Source organism: Rhinatrema bivittatum, chromosome 6 (assembly GCF_901001135.1).
Source record: "Rhinatrema bivittatum chromosome 6, aRhiBiv1.1, whole genome shotgun sequence".
Lineage (NCBI taxonomy): Eukaryota > Metazoa > Chordata > Amphibia > Gymnophiona > Rhinatrematidae > Rhinatrema > Rhinatrema bivittatum.
This window is the reverse complement of record NC_042620.1, coordinates 277,957,543-277,979,847: the sequence shown is the minus strand read 5'-3', so window position 1 is coordinate 277,979,847 and position 22,305 is coordinate 277,957,543. Positions and strand designations below refer to the sequence as shown.

Here is a 22,305-nt window from a genome sequence, read left to right as displayed (position 1 = left end):
CAGCATCCTGTTTCCAACAGTGGCCAATCCAGGCCATAAGAACCTGACAAGTACCCAAAAACTAAGTCTATTCCATGTAACCATTGCTAATGGCAGTGGCTATTCTCTAAGTGAACTTAATAGCAGGTAATGGACTTCTCCTCCAAGAACTTATCCAATCCTTTTTTTAAACACAGCTATACTAACTGCACGAACCACATTCTCTGGCAACAAATTCCAGAGTTTAATTGTGCGTTGAGTAAACAGTTCTAGGAGAAGTTTTTCAAAATGCTGGAAAAAATAGTCTCTGGAGTGAGTGCTTAGGATGTTACTGTTTGTGTTACTGCAATCTTTTCAATGAGGGTCAAGCAGTGGGTGGTTTTATTTTTTTTTGTTCTTGAAGTCCTGTGCACAGATTTACTTAATTTTGCTAAATGTGATTTGATTGAAAATATGTACCAGAATCAGAAAGCTACAGGATGCATGGAAGTAAATCACCTGCTAAAGCAAAGAGTAAAAAGATGCATGCTCAGGCTTTGGGGGACCCATATGAGCACAATACTGATTTTCCTTATGGAATACTGGATTTAGAAAACTACATCAGTGATGTTCTAACAATGTAGAATAAGTCCTTGTTTCTGTTTTGTTTTTTTAACAGGTCCAGGTTCAGCTAAAAACAAGAAAAAGGGTAAGTTAAGAGACATACATGCATATATATGTTGCTGTTGGTTCTTGTCCAAATCGTTACTTGGCCCATGTGACTCTCCATTTGGTTGTCCTGCAGACATTGCTGGGGCCATGGTTATGTCGACAAAGGCAGCGGATTGAGATTATGGGTGGCTGTGATTGTCCCAAGCTGCAGAGAGCAGCAGGTCTGTTATGCACATGCCTGCTGTGGAAAGGAGTTGCTAGGGCTTGGGCAACACACCTGCTGGTGTGAAGGGAGACTTGAGAACGAACCGGGACCTGGCAAGATGGAGGTTTCAAGGAACGGATACTGATAAAAAAAAATTGCAAGATCAGCGTAGACTCTGCCTCTTATCCAAGTATTGTGTGTGTGCCAATGAGCTTCCATGAACTTTGGGTTTTACTTCACATTCCAATAGTTAAGAATCCTTTGTGCATATCCCAGGCTTTCTTGCATTCTCTTCCTGTGTTCATCTTTGCTGGGAGAACGTTCTATGTATCCACCTCCCTGTTCATGAAGAAGTGTTTTCTAATGCCAAGACTGAGTCTCGTATCATGGCCTTCCTTTCCACTAAAAAAAAGTTTGCCTTTTGTGCATTATTTATACCTTTTCAAGTATTTGAAAACCTCTAGCATATCTCCCCACCCCCTACCCCTTCTCTCTCATGTACTCTACGGTATATAATCTGGCTAGCCAACTACTAACACTACTGACATTACTATGCAGGCTGCATGTTTGTTTTATTTTAAGAGCATAAGATATGCCATACTGAGTCAGACCAAAGGTCCATAAAGACCAGTATTCTGTTTCCAGCAGTGGCCAATCCAGGTCACAAGTACCTGGCAAGTACCCAAACATTAGATAAATCACAAGCTGCTATTGCTTATTAGTTACCATAATAGCAGTTTATGGATTTTTCCTCTAGGAACTTATCCAAACCTTTTTTAAACCCAGTTATACTAACTGCTGTAACCACTAGAGATGTGAATCGTGTGATCGATCGTCTTAACGATCAATTTTGGCTGGGGGGGGAGGGAATCTGATCGTCGCGGTTTTGTTTTGTTTTTTTTAAATCGTTTAAATCGTAAATCGGGGGAGGGCGGGAAAACCAGCACACTAAAACAACCCTAAAACCCACCCCGACCCTTTAAAATAAATCCCCCACCCTCCCGAACCCCCCCCCAAAATGTTTTAAATTACCTGGGGTCCAGTGGGGGGGTCCCGGTGTGATCTTCCACTCTCGGGCCACGGCTGCGTTAATAGAAATGGCGCCGGCGCTACCTTTGCCCTGTCATATGACAGGGCAAAGGTAGCGCCGGCGCCATTTTGGTTCCTGTCCCCCAACGTCACGAGCGCAGGAGATCGCTCCCGGACCCCCACTGGACCCCCAGGGACTTTTGGCCAGCTTGGGGGGGCCTCCTGACCCCCACAAGACTTGCCAAAAGCCAAGCGGGGGTCCGGGAGCGACCTCCCTGCACTCGGGCCGTATTGCAAAATGGCGCCGGCCGTATTGCCGTATTGCAAAATGGCGCCGGCCATGGATGGATTCAGATGGATTCAGGACCAATGGGTATTGTGCTCGCCTGATAGCAGATGGGAGACTGAGTCAGATTTCAAAGCTGACGTCAGCCTACATATATCCCTACAGCATGCTTAGCTCTTCAGTATTTCTCAGTCTCCCATAGCAGATGCGGACACTATCCAAAAGAGAATAGTGTAACATTTACAACTAAGAAAATTTATCTGCTAAGAGAGTTCCGCTTCTCCTGCGGTGAAACTCAACTGTCCCTCCCACAGTTGAGATTTTCCCCCCAGGTTGAGGCATGCCCCCAGGTAGTCGCCATAGTTAGCACAATTGTGAAGCGCACCACCATTCCGGTGGAAGGGGGGACGGCCCTCAAGGATACACATGACCGGCGCATGGATGCCATTCTGAAACACGCATTTGAGGTGGCAGCCATGTCCCTACGAATTGCGACCTGCTGCACCGTGGTGACGCGTTCCTGTTTATCGCAGGCTAGGAACAACACCCCGGGAGAAGAGATGGAATCAGCTCTCTCTTTCCTCACTGACGCAGCCTCCGACCTAGTCCGTACGGCAGCCAAGGGAGTGTCATCTACAGTGGCAGCCAGGAGACAGCTCTGGCTACGTAATTGGTCGGCCGACGACTCCTCCAAGACACATCTCACGAGAATGCCCTTTAAGGGATCCCTCCTTTTCAGCAGCGACCTCGAGAAACTGGCCAATAAATGGGGCGCCTCTCCATTACCCCGTCTACCAGAAGACAGGTCAAGGAGGAACCAGCGCCCTTTTCCTAGACCATCCAGAGGTAGAAACTCTCAACGCTTCAACCCTTACAGGACTCGCTACTAAGCACCTCGTTCGCAGGCCAGGAACCAGTCCTTTCGGACTAAGCGCAACAAGAGGGGAACCGGCTCTGGTTCGGGTCCCGGCCATACCCCACAATGACAATCAGCCGACCCATCCGGGGGTAGCAGCCATAGGGGGCAGGCTAACCCTCTTCTACCACAGGTGGGTCGAGATTACCTCGGACCAGTGGGTCCTCGCCATCATCCGAGAAGGGTATTACCTGGACTTTCTTCAGCTCCCGCCGGACAAGTTTGTGGAATCTCCTTGTTCACCCCTCAGGAGGACGGCACTAGAAGTTACCTTGCGGGGGCTCCTGTCCCTAAAAGCCATAATCCCAGTGCCTGCAGGGGAGATAAATTCTGGGCATTATTCCATTTATTTCATAGTGCCCAAGAAGGAGGGCACTTTCAGGCCCGTCCTGGACCTCAAGTCAGTCAACCGGCACCTACGGGTCCCCAGCTTTCGCATGGAAACTCTGCGGTCTGTCAAAAATTCAGTACAGCCAGGGGAGTTTCTCACATCCCTAGATCTGTCGGAAGCCTACTTGCATATCCCAATCCATCGGGATCACCAGCGCTATTTACGCTTCAAAGTCTGCGCTGGTTCGTCAGCCGTGCAATAGGCGCCCATTGCTAAGCGCACGTTGATAGGCGCCCATTGCTAAGCACACTTCCAGTTCCGAGCTTTACCCTTCGGGTTAGCCACCGCACCGCGGACCGTTACCAAGGTCATAGTAGTAGTGGCGGCGTCACTCAGGAAGGATGGAATCCTCGTCCATCCCTACCTGGACGATTGGCTGTTCAGGGCAAAGTCACCGAAGGAGAGCCACCAGGTAACCAACAGAGTTATAGCTCTTCTGGAAAGCCTAGGATGGGTAGTAAACTTGAACAAGAGTTCCCTACAGCCTTCTCAGTCGCTGGAATGCCTAGGAGTCCGATTCGACACCCAGGAAGACAAGGTCAGTCTGACCTCCAAAAGGAGATCAAAGCTCCGGAATCGTCTGCTGGCCCTGCTGAGCGCCACCCGGCCCACAGCTTGGGCTTACCTACAGGTCCTCGGCCTTATGGCATCCACTCTGGAGGTGATACATGGGCGCGGGCTCATATGAGACCATTACAACGCACCCTCCTATCTCGGTGGTGCCCACGATCACAGAACTACACCGTACACCTACCTCTACCAGCCAGAGTGCGGAATCAGCTACGGTGGTGGTTGCAGCCCGGCCACATGAGCCGGGGGTCAAGAATGTCCTCCCCATCCTGGACCCTGCTCACGACAGATGCCAGCCTGAACGGATGGGGAGCACACTGCGAAGAACTCACCGCCCAAGGGCGGTGGAACAGAGAAGAGTCGGGGTGGAACATAAACAGACTAGAGGCACGGGCAGTCAGGCTAGCATGCCTGCGATTTGCCCACAGACTTCGAAACAGAGCGGTCAGAGTGATGTCGGACAACGCCACCACAATGGCAATACATCAACCGACAGTGCGGAACCAGAAGCCGACAGGTATCCCTAGAAATAGCCCCCCTGATGACTTGGGCGGAAGCAAATCTCCAGGACATCTCCGCCGTCCACATCGCCGGGAAGGACAACACCACGGCAGACTTCCTCAGCAGAGAAAGCCTAAATCCGGGGGAATGGCAACTGTCGCCCACAGCTTTCCAGATGATTGTGGATCAGTGGGGAACGCCGGGCATGGACCTACTAGCGGACAGGTCCAACACTCAAGTACCCAGGTATTTCACCGCAGGCGGGATCCTCTATCCCAGGGGATCGATGTCCTGGTACAGCCATGGCCTCATGGGTTCCTGCTATATGCTTTTCCTCCATGGCCCCTGCTGGGCGCCATTATACACAAGATTCAGCGGCACAGAGGACTAGTTCTTCTAGTGGCCCCGGACTGGCCAAGACGACCCTGGTACGCAGACATGAGAAGACTGCTGGCAGGGAATCCACTGCCACTGCCTCCACACAGGGACCTGCTGCGGCAAGGTCCCATCCTCCACGAGGATCCAGCTCAATTCTCTCTTACGGTCTGGCCATTGAGAGGGCTAGACTGAAGAAAAGAGGATACTCGGAGCCGGTAATAGATACACTCCTCCGAGCACGCAAGTTCTCCACATCACTAACATATATACCCATCTGGAGAGTATTTGAAGCCTGGTGCGAATCTCACGGCACCAATCCACATGCCGCTAAACTCCCTATCATTTTGGATTTCCAGCAAGATGGACTTCAGAAGGGTCTGTCCCTCAATTCCATCAAGGTTCAGGTGGCAGCGCTATCCTGCTATGGTCCCCGGAGTGACAGCAACAGCATTGCCACACACCCAGACGTTTCACGTTTCCTGAAAGGAGTCAAACACATTCGCCCGCCACTGAAGTGGCCAGTGCCCTTGTGGAACCTCAACCTAGTTTTGGAATTCCTAGCGGGACCTGCCTTCAGACCTGTCCAGGCCTTCGAGGCCTGTCCCTCCGTTTGTTGACCTTGAAGATGGTGTTCCTGCTGGCCGTATGCTCAGCACGCCGCATCTCAGAGCTACAGGCGCTGTCCTGCCGTGATCCGTTTCTCCGAATCACTCCAGAGGCTATCCATCTTCGCACGGTTCCTTCCTTCTTACCCAAAGTAGTCTCACACTTCCACCTCAACCAAACCATATCCTTGCCCACCACGGAAGGTTTGAAGAAGTCGGAAGAAGGTCGAATACTGCGCCATCTCGACATCGGCAGGCTACTGTCCAGATACCTGGAAATGTCAGAAGCAGTACGAAAGACGGACCACCTGTTCGTCCTTCACAGCGGGAAGAAGCAAGGGGAAGCGGCCTCACGGGCAACCATCGCCCGCTGGATCAAAGAAGTTATCATGGCAGCCTACATAGAGGCGGGAAAACCACCACCTCTACGGGTCAAGGCTCACTCTACCAGAGCGCAAGCGGCCTCTTGGGCAGAAACTAGGATGCTGTCGCCTGCAGAGATATGTAAAGTGGCAACGTGGTCCTCCCTCCATACCTTCTCCAGATTCTACCGTCTGGACGTCCAGGCCAGGGAGGACACAGCATTTGCGAGGGCAATCCTGAACGGACCTCGGGCAGCCTCCCGCCCAGTCCGGGAGTAGCTTTTGTACATCCCACTTGTTTTGAGTCCATCTGCTACACGCTAGGAAATGTAGAGATTACTTACCTGATAATTTCGTTTTCCTTAGTGTATGCAGATGGACTCAGCATCCCGCCCAGCTGCCGGCATACATGGGGATTCACCGACTCACGGTAAGCCATGTTTCTTATAATAGGCCATCCATCCTGTCGGGTGTCGACGCCTTCCGGTTGAGAACACTGGCGGTCTCCAGCTACTATCAATCGGTCAGGGTAATCCTGTTCATTTAATCGATCGGTCAGCTACACATATATCCATAAAGCTTTTGCAAGGAAGATTACTGAATTGCTGCACTTCCTGCGGGGGTATATGTACCCGTGCTGACGTCAGATCCGTCTCCAACTGCTAGCACGAGCACACTATACCCACTTGTTTTGAGTCAATCTGCATACACTAAGGAAAACGAGATTATCAGGTAAGTAATCTCTACAATGTACATCCCCAACAATCTGTTACCTGCGATTTAGATGAGAAGTACTGGAGTGCGTGAAGAAAAGAGGTACACTGACATAAATATATCTTCACTTTGCAGTCTTTCGCAGTTACTTAACCTTTCATATGGCCATAATAATAGGCATTACCGGAGTGCTGAATTGTTAAACTAATATTCCCTGTACGTACCAGGATCAGTCCAGACGGTGGGTTATGTTCCCCGTCCAGCAGATGGAGTCAGAATAAAAACTCGAGAGGGGGCACTATATAAGCCCCTCCCCTTTCCTCAATCTTCTGTATTCTTCTGACTCCAGCAGATGTGAGCAGGGGACTCTGCGGTCCCCAGTGCAGGAGATTAGGTTTTCTAGTTTTCTGTTTTCTTTTGCTTTTTTCTCATAAAGGGATCAAGTAAATAAGTAAAAGGTATAATTTTGAAACAATTTAGTTTTCTGAGGAGACTCAGCAGGTTTCTGCCTTTTGAGTCGTGAGGTGCTTGCTGCCAGGTCTGTACCTCGTTTCTTTTATTCCCCCCTCCCCCCCCCTCCGTTTTTTCAGGGCACCCTTCTTTGGGTATTGGGGGAGTGCTGGGGAATTTTCTTGTGTTAAAAAAAAAAAAAAAAAAGAAATTTTTTCCTCAGGTTTTCTTGTTGTACTCTCTGTATTCGGGCCGGACCCGGGGTGCATACTAGTGGTGCTAGTCATTCCCCCTCCCTCCCCCGTTATTTTAAATTAGTTTCAGCCGCTACCGACCCACGGTTCACGAATCCTTCTCCCGGGACCGTCGGACGCCAGGAGGTTTAGTCCTTCGGCGCGCTCTCTGGGTCGGTGGGGGAGGGGTGGTCTGTGTGCCCGTGGTGTTTCTGCAGTGCGAATCGCGCGCTCTTTTTCCTGTCAGCCCTTTAAAAAAAAAAAAAAAAAAAAAAGCCGAACAGACCATGCTACGCTCCTCTGAGTGTTCTGCCTGCGGCAGGCAGGCTGGTCGGCTCTCACAGGAGGGCCTCTGTGACTCCTGCATTTTTGAGGGTGAAGTCACCGAAGGACAGGAGGACAAGTCCACGGGTCCTCACTGTGAGGGACCGCGCGTCTCGAAAGCGGCAGGCCCCGTTCCCTCTGAGCGCGGGAACGGTGGCCATTTTGTTTTCGGAAGGGGAGGAAGATACTGAAGGCCCGACTCCGGTGTTGCCCTCTGGCTCTGCGCCACTAACCTGGCGGTCGTGGAGGAGAGCACCAGGATAGTTTTCCTCAGGGACCTCTGGAGTTTTCGCCCGAGTTCGTGCTTCTTATGCACCGGGCTTTCTTACGGTGCAAGTCTCAGCCCTTGGAGACTCCTGGGGGACTCCCTCCTCCAAAACGGGCGTGTCTGGGATCGTCCCTGGAGGGGTCTTCTTCCCAGGATAGGGCGTTACCTCACGCAGGAGACCCAGAACCCTCCCGGGTCCTGCAGGCCCCAGTGGGTGGCCCCAGCAACCCCCCGACAGGGGACCAGCTCCCGGATGCAGAGGATGACCCCACGTTCACTTCTCAGGTGGAAGGGGATGACCCAAGGGTCCTACGAATTTTTCAGTATGATGAGCTGGATGATCTAATTCCTCATATTCTCCAGGAAATGGATATTGATGCTCCCCCAGAACCGGTAGCAGCCTCTTGTCAGGGCAGAAAGGGGGACCTCTGTCGAAGGTGTTTCCAACTCATCCCACCTTTTTGCAACTGATCTCTAGAGAATGGGATTCACTGGAGGCCTCTCTCAAGGTCAGTAGAGCAATGAACAAACGTTATCCTCTGCCAGAAGATTTTTGGAGCTCCTCAAAGTTCCTGCTGTGGATTCCGCAGTTTCGGCCGTAACTAAGAGCACTACCATCCCGGTCACGGGCGGTACAGCGCTCAAGGATCTCCAGGACAGGAAGTTGGTTTATCTCAAAAGAATCTTTGAGGTTTCAGCATTGGGCCTCCGAGCGACCATCTGCAGTTCTCTTGCACAAAGAGCGGGACTCAGATGGGTTCAACAATTGCTCACCTCCCAGGTTCTTCCGGATGCTGAAGCTCGGCAGGCAGATCGTTTAGAATCCGTGCTCGCCTATGGAGCAGATGCCTTCTATGACCTCCTTCGGGTCCAGGCCCAATCGATGGTCGCTGCGGTCTCGGCCCGTCTGCTTCTGTGGTTGCGAAACTGGTCAGCGGATGCCTCTTCCAAAACACGCTTAGGCTCGCTTCCTTTTAAAGGTAAGTTTCTCTTTGGAGAGGACTTGGACCAGATCATCAAGTCCCTCAACGAGAATGCGATTTACAAGCTTCCGGAGGACAGGCCGCGGACATCTAGGTCCTTCAGCTCCACCAGGTATCGCTCCCATACTCAACGACGATACCGTCCTCCCAGACAGCAGCAACAGCAGCATCAACAGTCTCGGACTTCTCCTTTTCGTCCGTAGACCTGAAACCGGTCCTTTCGGGGCCGCAGGCCCGGCAAGGGAGGACAGCCCCAGAGTTCTTCCTCTAAACCCCAATGATGCCAGGCTGACCTGCGATCCGATTCCCAGACTGGGAGGTCGCATTGCCCGCTTCTACGGGGAATGGGCCCGAATCACGTCGGATCAGTGGGTCCTGGATATCTTAAGACACGGCTACACCTTGGATTTTGTCCGCCCGCCCAGAGACAGGTTTCTTTTCTCCCCCTGCGGCTCTTTTCTCAAGAGACAAGCAGTCCGGCAAACTCTCGACCATCTTTTCTCTTTGGGGGCAATTACCCCAGTATCTGCTGCCGAACTGGGTCGGGGTCATTATTCCATTTATTTTGTGGTGCCCAAGAAAGAGGGCAATTTTCGGCCCATCGTGGACCTCAAGACTGTCAACCAGTACCTCCAGGTCCCACGTTTCCGCATGGAAACTCTACGCCCAGTGCTTGCAGCGGTCCACCCAGGGGAATTCCTCGCATCCTTGGATATAATGGAAGCTTACCCGCATATCCCGATTCACAGGGCGCACCACCGCTATCTTCGTTTCAAAATTCTAGGACAGCATTTTCAGTTTCAAGCACTCCCGTTTGGTTTGGCGACAGCTCCACGGATTTTTACAAAGATTATGGTTGTTGTGGCCGCAGCCCTGCGCCAAGATGGGGTTCTGGTGCACCCTTACCTGGACGACTGGCTTATCCGGGCAAAATCTCGCACCGAGGGGGGTCCAAGCGGTCAGCAAGGTGGTGCGATTACTTCGGTCCAAAGGGTGGATCCTCAACTTTCCCAAGAGCAGGTCTCTCTCCATCCCAGTCGTTGAATTTTCTGGGTGCTTGCTTCAATACCAATCTGGGACAGGTGTTTCTAAGCGAGGACCGGGCACATGCCTTCTGCAAACAGATCCTCCAGTTCCAATCTCTCCAGGCACCCACAGCATGGAACTACCTACAGGTACTGGGGTCCATGGCCTCCACCATAGACCTAGTCCCGTGGGCGTTTGCGCATCTGCGTCCTCTTCAGTGGGCCTTGTTATCCCGTTGGAAGCCAGTGTCGCGGGAATTTCAGGAGGTTCTCCCAATACCGACTGTTGCAAGGCTCAGTCTCTGCTGGTGGCTGGTTCCTCGCCACCTAGCACGAGGGGTCTCCCTGGAGGTCCCAGACTGGGTGGTCGTCACCACAGACGCAAGTCTGACCGGCTGGGGAGCGGTCTGCGGGGGATTCCATTCAGGGCACTTGGACAGCGGAACAGTCCCGGTGGCCCATCAACCGTCTGGAAACGAGAGCGGTGCGCCTGGCGTTGCAGGAGTTTCTTCCCTTGGTCCGCCATCGGGCGGTCAGGGTCCTATCAGACAACGTGACCACGGTATCATATATCAACCGTCAGGGGGGCACAAGGAGCCGTCACGTCTCGCTGGAAGCGGACAGACTGATGCAGTGGGCGGAGGTCAACTTGAGTCGTCTGGCAGCCTCTCACATTGCGGGCGTGGACAATATACAGGCGGACTTCTTAAGCCGACAGCGCTTAGATCCCGGAGAATGGGAGCTTTCCGAGGAAGCGATGAGTCTAATAACCTCCCGCTGGGGGACTCCTCACATGGACCTCATGGCCACGGCCGCAAACGCAAAGGCCCCTCGATTCTTCAGCCGACGAAGAGAATACAGGGCGGAAGGAGTCGATGCCATGGTTCTACCATGGCCTCGGAAGATCTTACTGTATGTCTTCCCTCCGTGGCCCCTGATGGGGAAGGTTCTCCATCGCATAGAGATCCATCCGGGTCTAGTCATTCTAGTGGCACCGGAATGGCCCCGATGGCCCTGGTTTGCGGACCTTCTTCATCTAGCGGCGGAGGGACCCCTGTGGCTCAATCATCTCTTCCACCTACTGCGACAGGGTCCTATATTTTTCGAGCAGGCATAAGAACATAAGAACATAAGAAAATGCCATACTGGGTCAGACCAAGGGTCGATCAAGCCCAGCATCCTGTTTCCAACAGTGGCCAATCCAGGCCATAAGAACCTGGCAAGTACCCAAAAACTAAGTCTATTCCATCTAACCATTGCTAATGGCAGTGGCTATTCTCTAAGTGAACTTAATAGCAGGTAATGGACTTCTCCTCCAAGAACTTATCCAATCCTTTTTTAAACACAGCTATACTAACTGCATGAACCACATTCTCTGGCAACAAATTCCAGAGTTTAATTGTGCGTTGAGTAAAACAGAACTTTCTCCGATTAGTTTTAAATGTGCCCCATGCTAACTTCATGGAGTGTCCCCTAGTCTTTCTACTATCCAAAAGAGTAAATAACCGATTCACATCTACCCGTTCTAGACCTCTCATGATTTTAAACACCTCTATCATATCCCCCCCTCAGTCGTCTTTTCTCCAAGCTGAAAAGTCCTAACCTCTTTAGTCTTTCCTCATAGGGGAGTTGTTCCATTCCCCTTATCATTTTGGTAGCCCTTCTCTGTACTTTCTCCATCGCAATTATATCTTTTTTGAGATGCGGCGACCAGAATTGTACACAGTATTCAAGGTGCGGTCTCACCATGGAGCGATACAGAGGCATTATGACATTTTCCGTTTTATTCATCATTCCTTTTCTAATAATTCCCAACATTCTGTTTGCTTTTTTGACTGCCGCAGCACACTGAACCGACAATTTCAACGTGTTATCCACTATGACACCTAGATCTCTTTCTTGGGTTGTAGCACCTAATATGGAACCCAACATTGTGTAATTATAGCATGGGTTATTTTTCCCTATATGCATCACCTTGCACTTATCCACATTAAATTTCATCTGCCATTTGGATGCCCAATTTTCCAGTCTCACAAGGTCTTCCTGCAATTTATCACAATCTGCTTGTGATTTAACTACTCTGAACAATTTTGTGTCATCTGCAAATTTGATTATCTCACTCGTCGTATTTCTTTCCAGATCATTTATAAATATATTGAACAGTAAGGGTCCCAATACAGATCCCTGAGGCACTCCACTGTCCACTCCCTTCCACTGAGAAAATTGCCCATTTAATCCTACTCTCTGTTTCCTGTCTTTTAGCCAGTTTGCAATCCACGAAAGGACATCGCCACCTATCCCATGACTTTTTCCTTTTTCCTAGAAGCCTCTCATGAGGAACTTTGTCAAACGCCTTCTGAAAATCCAAGTATACTATATCTACCGGTTCACCTTTATCCACATGTTTATTAACTCCTTCAAAAAAGTGAAGCAGATTTGTGAGGCAAGACTTGCCCTGGGTAAAGCCATGCTGACTTTGTTCCATTAAACCATGTCTTTCTATATGTTCTGTGATTTTGATGTTTAGAACACTTTCCACTATTTTTCCTGGCACTGAAGTCAGGCTAACCGGTCTGTAGTTTCCCGGATCGCCCCTGGAGCCCTTTTTAAATATTGGGGTTACATTTGCTATCCTCCAGTCTTCAGGTACAATGGATGATTTTAATGATAAGTTACAAATTTTTACTAATAGGTCTGAAATTTCATTTTTTAGTTCCTTCAGAACTCTGGGGTGTATACCATCCGGTCCAGGTGATTTACTACTCTTCAGTTTGTCAATCAGGCCTACCACATCTTCTAGGTTCACCGTGATTTGATTCAGTCCATCTGAATCATTACCCATGAAAACCTTCTCCATTACGGGTACCTCCCCAACATCCTCTTCAGTAAACACCGAAGCAAAGAAATCATTTAATCTTTCCGCGATGGCCTTATCTTCTCTAAGTGCCCCTTTAAACCCCTCGATCATCTAACGGTCCAACTGACTCCCTCACAGGCTTTCTGCTTCGGATAAATTTAAAAAAGTTTTTACTGTGAGTTTTTGCCTCTACAGCCAACTTCTTTTCAAATTCTCTCTTAGCCTGTCTTATCAATGTCTTACATTTAACTTGCCAATGTTTATGCTTTATCCTATTTTCTTCTGTTGGATCCTTCTTCCAATTTTTGAATGAAGATCTTTTGGCTAAAATAGCTTCTTTCACCTCCCCTTTAACCATGCCGGTAATCGTTTTGCCTTCTTTCCACCTTTCTTAATGTGTGGAATACATCTGGACTGTGCTTCTAGAATGGTATTTTTTAACAATGACCACGCCTCTTGGACATTTTTTACTTTTGTAGCTGCTCCTTTCAGTTTTTTTCTAACAATTTTTCTCATTTTATCAAAGTTTCCCTTTTGAAAGTTTAGCACGAGAGCCTTGGATTTGCACACTGTTCCTTTTCCAGTCATTAAATCAAATTTGATCATATTATGATCACTATTGCCAAGCGGCCCCACCACCGTTACCTCTCTCACCAAGTCCTGTGCTCCACTGAGAATTAGATCTAAAATTGCTCCCTCTCTTGTCGGTTCCTGAACCAATTGCTCCATAAAGCTATCATTTATTCCATCCAGGAACGTTATCTCTCTAGCGTGACCCGATGATACATTTACCCAGTCTATATTGGGGTAATTGAAGTCTCCCATTATTACTGCACTACCAATTTGGTTAGCTTCCCTAATTTCTCTTAGCATTTCACTGTCCATCTCACTATCTTGATCAGGTGGACGGTAGTATACCCCTATCACTGTAGTCTTCCCTGATACACAAGGGATTTCTACCCATAAAGATTCAATTTTGTATTTAGTCTCATGCAGGATGTTTATCCTGTTGGACTCTATGCCATCCCGGACATAAAGCGCCACACCTCCTCCCGAGTGCTCCTCTCTGTCATTGCGATATAATTTGTACCCCGGTATAGCACTGTCCCATTGGTTATCCTCTTTCCACCATGTCTCTGAGATGCCAATTAAGTCTATGTCATCATTTACTGCTATACATTCTAATTCTCCCATCTTACTTCTTAGACTTCTGGCATTAGCTACAAACATTTCAAAGTTTGTTTTTTGTTTGTATTTTTATTCTGCTTTTTAATTGATAGGGATAAGTTAGAATTTTTTAGCTCAGGTGAGTTTTTAGTTACAGGCACTTGGACTACTTTTCTAATTATTGGAACCTCACTGTCGGGATGCCCTAATTCTAATGCATCATTAGTATCCTTTAAAGATACATCTCTCCGAACCATGCGCTGCTGAGCGACTGTCGGCTTTCCCCTTTGTTCTAGTTTAAAAGCTGCTCTATCTCCTTTTTAAAGGTTAGCGCCAGCAGTCTGGTTCCACCCTGGTTAAGGTGGAGCCCATCCCTTCGGAAGAGACTCCCCCTTCCCCAAAAGGTTCCCCAGTTCCTAACAAAACTGAATCCCTCTTCCTTGCACCATCGTCTCATCCACGCATTGAGACTCCGGAGCTCTGCCTGCCTCTGATGACCTGCGCGTGGAACAGGGAGCATTTCAGAGAATGCTACCCTGGAGGTTCTGGATTTAATCTTTCTACCTAAGAGCCTAAATTTGGCTTCCAGAACCTCCCTCCCACATTTTCCTATGTCGTTGGTGCCCACGTGTACCACGACAGCCGGCTCCTCCCCAGCACTGTCTAAAATCCTATCTAGGTGACGCGTGAGGTCCGCCACCTTCGCACCAGGTAGGCATGTTACCAGGCGATCCTCACGCCCACCCGCCACCCAGCTATCTACATTCCTAATAATCGAATCACCAACTATGACGGCCGACCTAACCCTTCCCTCCTGGGCAGTAGGCCTTGGGGAGATATCCTCAGTGCGAAAGGACAATGCATCACCTAGAGAGCAGGTCCTTGCTACAGGATCCTTTCCTGCTACACCTGGTTGGTGCTCTCCCATTATGAGACCTTCTTCCTCCAAGGCAGCACCAGGGCTGCCAGTCTGAAGTTGGGACTGGACTACTATGTCCCTGAAGGTCTCATCTATATACCTCTCTGTCTCCCTCAGCTCCTCCAGGTCTGCCACTCTAGCTTCCAGAGATCGGACTCGTTCTCTGAGAGCCAGGAGCTCTTTGCATCGCATGCACACGTACAACTTCTCACCGGTGGGTAAAAAATCATACATGTGACACTCGATGCAAAAGACTGGGAAGCCCCCCTCTTGCTGCTGGACTGCTGCCTTCATCTCAATTTTGATCAGTTCCTAGTTAAGTTTTAGGTTGCTATGGGAGTAGGAAAGTGTCTAAGTTCCTTTAAATGTATTAGTGGATTCACTATATGTCTGGTAGTGGCCTACTGGGGTCTGATCGAATTCTCAATAAAGTTTTTGTTGATGGGTTGTTTTTTGGTTTTTTTGTGCAAGTGGCACCTGCCTATAAATTAAGGGATGAGCTTGGGGAGGGTTGGGAATTACAAACAGTCTAACTTTAGTTAGTCAGCCTGAGTGACTCACAGCTCCCTTGATTAACAAATGTTGTTCCCTATTCAAACCTAATCACACTACCTCAACACCTTTCCAAGGTGAGTAACTGAGCTGAACTATTCAACTTTTTTACTTTGGTATATACTGCTCCTAGCTTATTTCTAGCTTCTGGCTACTTTTTTGTGGGTTTGTTTTTTTTTTTTTTTGTGGGTTTTTTTTTTGTTTTTCAATACAATGCACTCAGTTATTATTAAATAAAACACTTAGCTCTTTAAAAGTCTGGAGGACACTTTAATAGTCAGGCAGACTTTTTAAAAAATAAACACACTACCTACTGCTACCTTATTGACTGACTAAAAATACAGTCTAACTTGTGTATTCACTGCCTGACTATTAAAGGCACAAACACACTAAATAATATTCCCAAATAGTTAACTTTGCCCCAATACTTTTAAAAAAAAGTCAATGTCAATGTCCCAAGCAAAAACTTACTGATTCCTTTCAGCCACCAGCAAGGTGATCCTCTCCTCTCAGTGTTTCCACTGAGATCGCTTCTGTCTTGCGGCTTGGCTTTTGAGAGGCGCAAGTTGAGACGCCGTGGATACTCCGAGGGAGTGGTTTCCACTCTCCTAAGGGCACGCAAGACATCTACCTCTGTCACTTACGTGCGCGTCTGGAAAGTCTTTCAGGTATGGTGCCAGGAGCGTTCTATTCGTCCGGTCTCTGCTTCGGTGACGCAAGTCCTTTCCTTCTTGCAGGCCGGTCTGGATTTGGGGTTAGCCTATAATTCACTTAGGGTACAAGTTGCGGCGTTAGGGGCTTTCCTGCACAATGGGCAGGACTCAAGGCTGTCGGCTCACCCAGATATTGTACGTTTCTGCAAGGTGCTAGACACCTGAAGCCACCCTTGAGGCCACCTTGTCCGTCTTGGAATCTTAACTTAGTACTTTGTATACTGAGCGGGCCGCCTTTCAAGCCTCTTAGGTCGGCTTCTATCAAGGATCTCACCCTCAAGACAATATTTCTGGTGGCTATCTGTTCGGCCCGTCGTATTTCGCAGCTTCAGGCGTTGTCTTGTCGTGAGCCATATCTTCGCTTTACTGACGAAGGAGTCTCTTTATGCACGGTCCCGTCGTTCTTACCAAAGGTAGTCTCAGCTTTCCATATTAACCAATCTGTCGATTTGCCTTCCTTCGCCTTGATGGAACCCAGGGAACTCCGCAAGCTTGATGTCAGAAGGTGTCTCCTTCAATATCTATCGGTCACTAACGAGTTTCGTCTCTCGGACCACTTATTCGTACTCTGGTCGGGTCCTCGGAAGGGTCATCTGGCCTCCAAAGTAACTGTTGCCCGTTGGCTCAAAGGGGCGATCTCAGCCGCATATCTTGGGGCCGGGAAAACCCCTCCAATTTCTGTTCGGGCACATTCACTTCGGTCCCAGGTGACTTCCTGGGCGGAAAGTTCTTCGGTATCTCCCCAGGAGATCTCCGCACCTTCACGCGCCACTATCGTTTAGATGTCCGGGCGCCAGGTTTGGATTCTTTTGGGGATAGAGTCCTTCGAGCGGGGCTGTCTGTGGCCCACCCATAGTAAAGGAAGCTTTGGTACATCCCACCGTCTGGACTGATCGTGGTACGTACAGGGAAAAGAAAATTATTCCTCACCTGCTAATTTTCGTTCCTTTAGTACCATGGATCAGTCCAGACGCCTTCCCTGTATTTTACGGGGTTTTTCTCTTCTCAGTTGGGATTGTTGACTCCGCTCGAAGGTCAGTCTTTCTGTTATTTCTCTCTGTTTCCTGGGATATTTTCCAGTGTTAGTTATGGTTCACGTTCTGTTGGCAAGTTCCCTCTGGGGTAATGTTTAGTCAAATTTCACTTTTTTGGCCTTGTTTTCAGGCTTCTCTTTACTTGATCCCTCTATCTCCTCTCTTGTTGGCTTTGCTAGTCTAGTTTACTGAAGATTGAGGAAAGGGGAGGGGCTTATATAGTGCCCCCTCTCGAGTTTTTATTCTGACTCCATCTGCTGGACGGGGAACATAACCCACCGTCTGGACTGATCCATGGTACTACAGGAACGAAAATTAGCAGGTGAGGAATAATTTTCTTTCGGCGCCATTTTGACTACTGGCAGCCGACAGCCCAAATCCAGGAGATCGCTCCCTGGACCACCAGGGATTTTTGGCAGGTCTTGGGGAGGGGGGGGTCAGGAGGGTGGGGGGTTGTAGTAAATTAATTTTGGGGGTCTTGGGGGGCGTCAGGAGGGTGGGGGGTTTTATTAGATTTTTACTTTTTTATTAAAGATTTGTCTGCGAGCCAGATGCAGCCATCAAAAGAGCCACATCTGGCTCGCGAGCCATTGGTTCCCGACCCCTGGTATAGGCGCTATACAGCACCTATACAGTATCCTGGGTGCGCTGGTACCTGTCATTTCAGATGGACGTCGGAGGTTATGGCGTGTGCGCATGCGCCTTCACTGCCTTGAGCGCCCATATTGGACCTACAGGCTTTCACATATTCACCTTCGTCAGCGGGGCTGCTGAAGCCGCTCTCTCTCGACGCCCTTCTACTTCTACTGCTGCTGCTGGGGGCTTGCATGGCCGCGGCCAGGGCAGGTGAACGGGGGCTGGGGGAAAGTTTGGGACTGTGAAATTTCGTCTCTCTGCTGGGGCTTGGATTGGGTTTGTTTGGTTTGGGACTGGGCGGCTAAGTGCGAGAAGCATTTTTTTTTTGTGGATTGGGTTGGTTTGGGACTGGGTGGCTAAGTGCGAGAAGCATTTTTTTTTTGTGTGGATTGGGTTGGTTTGGGACTGGGTGGCTAAGTGCGAGAAGCATTTTTTTTCTGTGGATTGGGTTGGTTTGGGACTGGGCGGCTAAGTTCACCACACTAACGCCAGTGTCAGGGTAGGCAGTAAATTAGTAGGTTAAAGACGCGGCAAGATAGCAGGTTAAAAAGGCGATAGTCGGGGCGCACTTTACTGTATGGGAGGGAATAGCTAATCGGATCGTTTACATACATATACATGCCGCGGGCGGAAAGGGAAACGCGTCGAGTTAAAGAAGCGGTAAGGATCGGTAAAAACAGATAGTGAATCGCGGGTTAGACTTACGCGGCCAAATTGTGAGTACACAGCGGGTTAGAAACGGGGTAACTGCGGCCACGCTTTACTGTATCGGCCTGAATGTCAGTTGATGCAGCATTATGTGCTAGCAAAAAGGTTAGTACAATATACAAAGACAAATGCATAGATACATTGGCATTGAGAGCAAAGCACAGACTGATGTCGCCAAGAGCAGTGACCCAGCAAATTGACCTTTTAAATTGTCTGATTCATTGTAAATTTTAGCAAGGACCATATAAAGTTACTGGCTTTGTTTCCTATTAATATGACGTCAATTCGCTGAGGAAAATTATTATTATAAATTGCAGAATGATGACATTGAACACAGCTGGCTCATGTACTGAAAGCGATGGGATACTGTTTTCTGCTTTTCTTTGTAAGCATTTTGGAAATTCAAAATCCCACCTTACCAAAAATAGTTATACCAGCTGGAAGCACGTTTCTTCTTATCTGCAAGACCACAAATACGCGCAGAACCATTTGAAATGAACGTAGAAGTGGAAGCTTATGCACATCTCATTGAAGACAAAATGCACACTTGATGCACACACTCGGAATTTGCTTGAAAGTGAATTCACTGGCACATTATAGCAATTGTTCAACATTTAGCTGATATCTTACCATTTCATGAAAATGTTGAGAAATTGGACGATCAACCAACAGTCAAAAAATAGAATGCATCAGGTATGTAATATACAAACAAACATGATGAAATTGCTTATATAACACCTGAGGGTAGAGGGAGATGTTATTTTGTAACTCCTCAGCTGCCAAGATGTGAGTCAAGTATAATCATCAATTCACAATGTGACTGTGTCCAGCTAATACCATATTTTTGAAAATTTTTACATTGCAAATAAAATGTTTTTATGGCAAATTACTTCCCTGTAGTCATTCAGGTGATCATAATGAAACTTCAGCCTATAAACCCGATATAGCTCTATGTTTTGAAAAACTTCATCAGGGGCTTGAGCAGCCCACTTTCACTTTCTTTTTTAGCACGAGTGACTGCAAAATTTCAAGAGACAAACATCTGGTAAAAAAAAACAGGAAAATATAACATTCACATAACTTACAATAGGTAGAACAGTTAGTGACTATAGATAATCTTAAAAAGAAATCCAAGTACCAAGCTGTTAATGGATATCCATCAACAAACACAAAAATCCACGATAATCAGGAAATCACTGATAATACTAAAATACAAATCCTGTATGCGTATGTAGTGGGAAGAGATTTTATGAAGGCTCAAAGTGACCTCATATAGCGTAGCCGAGGGGTTACAGGCTTGGAAAGCTTTCAGCGGCAAGGACCTTTTTTAATCATTGGTCACAAAGAGACATTTTGAAAGACTCCTTTATCTGGAGTTGAATCGGTATACACTTATCTTGTGTGCTCTCCAGTCCCAAATTTTGCAGGTGAGAGAGCTTGAATACAAGAACCAACGTAAAGTCCGGCTGAGTAAGGAAATCGACACTGTCCGACATGCTGTGTTTCAGAGAAAACCTTCTCCTTCAGGGAGTCAGATATAGTTCTTGCCGGCACAGGGGATTTGTGAATGAATCTAATTTGGCTGTGATGAAGCGTTTCAATATGGCTTTGTGCAATGCTGGTGAACAGTCTGTCGCCTTGCCGTGAGTCGTCCAATCAGCAGTGGATATCCATCAGCAGTGTTAAACACCTGCAAGTGAACATCCATTTTATGTTTAATACTGTTTATTGGATTTTTAACAAAATAACAGGGTGTGTGCGCTCTGCAACACCCCAGTGGCATATGTACAGCAATTTGAACAAACTAAAACTCCTCCCACCCCCAATCCCCTCTCCCCCCTCCTATGGCCAATGGCAAAACTATCAAGGAGGGTATAGCAAAAATGTAACCAGCCCGCAAAGAAGGCAGGTATCATTCTAGTAGACTCATGAGGTTAAATCATTTAAGATTAAACTTTTTGCTTGAGGGGACAAGTTTTGAAAATGAATCCCAAATTTTTAAGAAAAAGCGATGACATCCGTGAAGTTCCATTTGCTCAACATACTTTTCCAATTGACAATTATGAAAAATTGCAATCTTTAATTGTCCAACAGTGGGTAGATCGCTAACTGTCCATTTTTGCAATATACAGTTTTTAGCTAATAAAAGTACCTTCCGGCACCACAGTTTGGTGTACCTACAAGGGAAAATAAAAGAGCACAAATCATCAAATAGCTTGGGATGTTAGTGTTTCTAACGTCACACTCATTATGTCAGATAATAGTGCCCGCACTGCTATCCAGTAGGTTTGAATATGAATTTAAGAATTTAAGAGTCCCTTGTTGCCTGCTAACACTTCAAACAGAGATCAGAGAGCACTAAGGCATATTTAAATGCCTGAGATTGGGAATAAAAAGCCAGAAGCAGAAATTTGACTGAGTCTCCCGCAGTGAAACATTGGTAGTAATGTTCCGAGTCCTAGAGAGGTATTGAAATAAAAAATCTCCCAATTTATAGCTACAGTCCACTCCCAATTTCAGTTCTATGCCACACTCTTATAACCCAGCTCCCGATGAGGACTCCTCAGTAATTTATATCAAAAGGAGATAGTGACAGTCTGGATTATTCTGGATTATTCTCATAAAACAAATCCAACTGGATTTCCCACTGATCCCCTTGCAGGGCAGCTAGATTCAGAGATCTAAGATAATATCGCAATTGAAGATATACAAACCCTTGTCTTGGTGATTATATCAAATTTGGTACACAGCTCAACAAAGGGCAGAATGGATCCTTCCTCAGTAAGAACATGTTTGACTATACGGATGCCGTTGTGTGCCCATTCTTGAAAGGATCAAGAAGAGGAGCCAAGCCCAAAGTCCACATTACCAGAAAGAGGTAGAAAGTGAGAGATACGATAATCAACTTTAGTGAGCTTACAATACCAATGCCATGTCTTTATAATGGGCACTTTGCCTAACCTTTTGGCCTTGCCTAAGCACTGAAGGTGGTTAGGCAAGGCCAAATGGGATCTGTGCAAGATAAAACATAGCTCCTGGGTAGCAACCAGAGACTGTTCAGTGGGCAGAGGAGTATAAAAAACAATCCCCTACATGGTGCAAATTACACGCTGCATTGTAATAGCATATATTGGCTAAGCCCAAACCTCCATGTGTTTGTGGCCTCATTGACCAGGTCAGGCGTACTCGAGGCCGAGCTTTATCCCACACAAATTGACGCATTTGCCTCTTTATTCCGCCCACCTCTCCTCAGATTAGCCAGCAAGGCAGGGTTTGCAAGAAATATAACCACTTCGGGAGTATCGATATTTGGTATAAATTTACTGGTTCCATCAGAGACCGCATCAAATCCATCTAAGAGGCCAGCAGGGAGGAGGTATGGTGAAGCAGAGATTGAAAATTTTCTTTTGTATTCTAGATAAATCCCTGTGGAGAATGATCCCCAAATATTTAAGAGTCAGGGACCCACTGAAAAAGGAAACCTCGGCTAACATTGGTAGAGCTTTAGTCTTATCAAAATTGAGTTTAAACCCTGATAAGGCCCCATATGTCTGAAACTCTTCCAAAAGGGTCGGTAAAGAAGTATGGACTTCCATGACATGAACCAAGATGTCATATGCAAATGCCGAAAGCTTAAAAATTTGCTCATCTCCCCTTCCTGAAGGTACTCCTTTGGCCACATTTTTCCTAATCATGATCAATAGAGATTCAAGGGGAAGGAGGAATAATAAAGGCAAGAATGGGCAACCCTGTTGGGTACGTCTATAAAGTTCAAAGCTCTGAGGGGGCCCCATTGACCATGATGGATGCTCTTGGTTTGCTATAAAACAGTTGTAGTACAGCCCAAAA

The 22,305-nt window shown here is 47.7% G+C and overlaps 1 protein-coding gene across 4 annotated transcripts in view; it reads left to right on the top strand.

The window, feature by feature from the left end:
* EDA (ectodysplasin A) overlaps window positions 1-22,305 on the top strand; it is a 407,563-nt gene that overhangs the window by 296,683 nt on the left and 88,575 nt on the right. For all 4 annotated transcript variants that reach the window (XM_029607277.1, XM_029607276.1, XM_029607275.1 and 1 more), the window contains exon 3: window positions 638-667. In XM_029607277.1, the coding sequence (XP_029463137.1) occupies window positions 638-667 (30 nt within the window). The remainder of the gene's footprint in view (window positions 1-637; window positions 668-22,305) is intronic.